The sequence below is a fragment of the Centrocercus urophasianus genome, unplaced genomic scaffold, assembly GCF_019232065.1.
Source record: "Centrocercus urophasianus isolate 14NV4802_14NV808 unplaced genomic scaffold, USGS_Curo_1.0 seq_580, whole genome shotgun sequence".
Classification (NCBI taxonomy): Eukaryota; Metazoa; Chordata; class Aves; order Galliformes; family Phasianidae; genus Centrocercus; species Centrocercus urophasianus.
Genome location: NW_024885178.1, coordinates 35,180 through 38,731, shown reverse-complemented (window position 1 = coordinate 38,731; position 3,552 = coordinate 35,180). Strand labels below are relative to the sequence as shown.

Here is a 3,552-nt window from a genome sequence, read left to right as displayed (position 1 = left end):
CACCTCCATCCACCTCAGTTCAACCCAACCCAAACCAACCCAACCCACCTCAACTCAACCCAACTCAATCCACCCCAGCCCACCCCACCCCATTCTTTGCTCCTGTCCCTGTGACCTTGGGTGCCTTCGGTGCTCCTCCCACCCCATAGGGCCAATCCGGCCCCGCTGTGCTGCCCCATCCCCGCGTCTCCCCACAGGTGATCAAGAGGAGGAACGTCCGCAATGAGGACAGTGGGAAGAAGGCAGAGCAGCGACGGCGGCTGAAGACGACGCGGCTGAAGGAATACACCATCAAGTCTCACTCCAGCATGCCGCCCAACAACACCTACATCAACTTCGAACGCTTCTCCAAAGTGATGGAGGAGGTGGCGGCGGCGGAGGAGACCCTCCGTGAGATCCAGAAGAACAAGAAATCCTTCCGGGAGGACATCGAGGCCCTGCTGTCCATCTACGAGGAAAAGGAATCGTGGTACAAAGAGGAGAACGAGAGCATCGGCCGCGACCTGCGGCAGATCCGGCAGGAGCTGCTCCGAGCCGAATCCGCCCGGCAGCGGGCGCAGGAGGAGAGCAGGAATGTGATGCAGGCGGCCGGGGGGCTGCGCCGGCGCTACCGGAGGTTGGAGAAGCGCTACGGTGCCCTGGCTGAGCAGGTGGCATCCGAGGTGCGCTTCGTGCAGGAGCTGCTGTGGTCCATCGAGAGGGAGAAGCTGCAGGGCGGCGGGGAGGATGGCAGCATCCGCTGAGGGGGGCGGGGATGGGGGGTGAGCGGGGATGTGGGGTGGGAGCCGTGGGGATGGGGAGCGTGGGGCTGTGGGGCTGCGGTTGGGAGAGGGGCTGGGGAATGTGGGGAAGATGGGGCAGGACAGCAGCCCTGTGGTTAGCAGGGGGGATGTGGGGTGGGGCTGTGGGGCAGGACAGCGGCCCCATGGCTGGGCTGTGGGGTCAAGGGGCCACACCGTGGGGCAGGGTGGGGGTCCTATGGTTGGGTAGAGGGCTTGGAGAGACACATGGGGACGTGGGGGTGGGGAGTATGGGGCTATGGGGCAGGACAGTGGCTCTATGGTTAGCAGTGGGGATGGGGAATGTGTGGCTTGGGAGTTGCACCTTGGTTAGCAGTGGGGTTGTGGAATAAGTGGGGCTGTGGGGCAGGACAGCATCCCTATGGTTAGCAATGGGGATGGGGAACATGTGGGGCTATGGGGCAGGACAGCAGCCCCATGGATAGGCAGTGGGGTCAAGGAGCCACACTGTGGGGCAGGATGGGATCTAATGGTTGGGTAGGGGGGTTGTGGGGACACGTGGGGTTGTGGGGTGGGAGCTGTGGCCCTGTGGTTAGCAGTGGGGCTGGGGAATGTGTGGGGCTGTGGGTTGGGACAGCAGCCTCGCGGCCAGGCACTGGGTCAGGGAACATATGGGGCTGTGGGGTGGGATTGGCAACCCTATTTAGGCATTGGGGTCGGGGGGGCAGGCTGTGGGGTGGGAGCAGCCCCATGGCTTGGCAGTGGGGTCAGGGACCGAGTGGGGTTGGATGGCAGCCCTGTAGCTCAGCTTTGCGTGCCCTCAGTGTCGGTGTGGGGCCGGAGCTCAGGGTGCTGTTGTCCCCAGTAGAGACCCTGGTTGTCCCCAGTGTCTGTAGGGTTTTTTCCCCCTGAGCTCCACGGCCGCACTCCCCTTTCCTTGGGCTCCTCTGGGGGTCCTGTGCCATCTGTGGGGCTCCACTCAGTGGGGCAGACATCTCATGTCCCTCAGGGTCGCACCCCTATGGAGGGGGAATGGGACCAAAGCACTGTTCCTACATGGCCCCAAACCTCAGCCTGACCCCAGAGTGGCCGTGCTTGGGGGGAGGATTGGAAGCGCCCCCCAGGGCCGCCCCACACATTCCATCTGCCCCACGGTGCTTCCAGCTGGGTGCAGCTTTGAGTCCCTTTTAATAAAATAAAGCTTTCTGTCCTCATAACCCTTCTGTGTGGGTTTGGGGTGCAAGGGGAGGAGCGGGGGGAGAAGGATTTGGGCATTCTTATGGCTGGGAGCGAGCGCCTTGGGGGGGTCTGGGGGTTTGGAGGAGGTGATGGGAATGGGAGGGGGGTTGGGGGTGGTCTGTGGGGGGAGATGGTGGGAATGGGGAGGGTCTATGGGAGATCTTGGGAATGCAGGTCTGTTGGATCGGGGAGAGGCCATGGGAATGGGGTGGGGGATCTGGGGGAGGTCTTGGGGTCCAAATCTGGGCCCATTTGGCCACATATAAACCCCAACCACGGGGCTTGGTGTGGGGAGCGAGGAGGATACGATTGTGCCACGGGGTTGTGCTATGGGGCCGTGCCATAGGTCATTCCATGGGGCCATTCCATGGGGCCGTGCCACGTGCCCATTGACGTGCTGTGGGGTGTCGGGTTCGTCCCAAGCTGTGGGGCACGTGGCTGGGTGATAATTTTAGGGCTGGGAGTGCTGTGCTGGCAGTGTCCCCATAGCGGGGCAGTGTGGGGTGATCTCTTCCCATCCCCCTCGCAGGGATCCATGGGGCACAGAGGGCCGACCCCGTTTGCTCCCGTTGCTTCGGGGCTGAAACCCAGGGGCTCCATCTGCTCCCAAACAGGGGAAGGAGGATGGGGGGGGGGGGGAAATCCTACAGCGACAGCTGATCCCAAAAGCACAAAGTTCACCGGGTGCTGAGGCTGCGCTGGTGCTGCGGGTTTGGGTTTCAGGAGCCCCATGGGATCACGGCCAGCAAACCCCCAAGCTGCACAGGGAGCTCCCCTGCGCTGGACTCGAGGCTGTGGGCACCACAGGGGCTCCTGAGTGCTACATAGGGGATCCTAAATGCTACGGGGCCTCCTGAGTGCCATAGGGATCCCTAAACGCTCCAAGGACTCTTAAATGCTGTGCAGGGACTCCTGAGCCCTGCAGGGATTCCTAAATGCTGTACAGGGACTCTAGGGCTCTAAATGCTATGTAGGGACTCCTGAGTCCTATATAGGACTCCCTAAATGCTATGGGGAACTCCTGAGGTCCAAATGGGGACTCCTGAGTGCAACAGGGATTCCTAAATGCTGTCCAGAGATTCCTAAGCAGCACACAGGAACTCTTCAATGCTATATAGGGACTCCTGAATCTCTATGGGGACTTTTGGGTCCTACATCGGGACTCTTAAAAGCTACAGGGGCTCCTGGACACCATACAGGGACTTCTGAGTGCAATAGGGATTCTTAAACACTATATAGGGAGTCTTGAATGCAATAGGGGCTCCTGAGAGCCATTCAGGGACTCCTAAATGCTGTAGGAATTCCCAAATGCTATACAGGGACTCCTGAGTGCTTCATAGGGGCTCCTGGGTGCCATAGGGACCCCCGTATGCAGGGGAACCCATGGAGAGCTCCCCCCATCCCGAATCCCATTGGGTTTTCCCATCAGAGTTGGGCACAATCCCAGTGGCCACATTGAATAGGACCCAGTTCCTACCCGGCCCCAAAGAGGCCGAGGATGCAGTGCGTGGTTATGGGGCTGCAGGAGCCCCCACCCCATAACAACCTCGGCTCAAGAGGAAAAATGAAAGGA

The 3,552-nt window shown here is 60.9% G+C and overlaps 1 protein-coding gene across 1 annotated transcript in view; it reads left to right on the top strand.

Annotated features, from left to right (window-relative positions):
- The window catches only part of DAPK3 (death associated protein kinase 3), a 4,332-nt gene extending 3,589 nt beyond the window's left edge, over window positions 1-743 (top strand). Inside the window, exon 9 of the mRNA XM_042836226.1 lies at window positions 198-743. Within this exon, the coding sequence (XP_042692160.1) occupies window positions 198-743 (546 nt within the window). The remainder of the gene's footprint in view (window positions 1-197) is intronic.
- The last annotated feature ends 2,809 nt before the right edge of the window (window positions 744-3,552 follow it).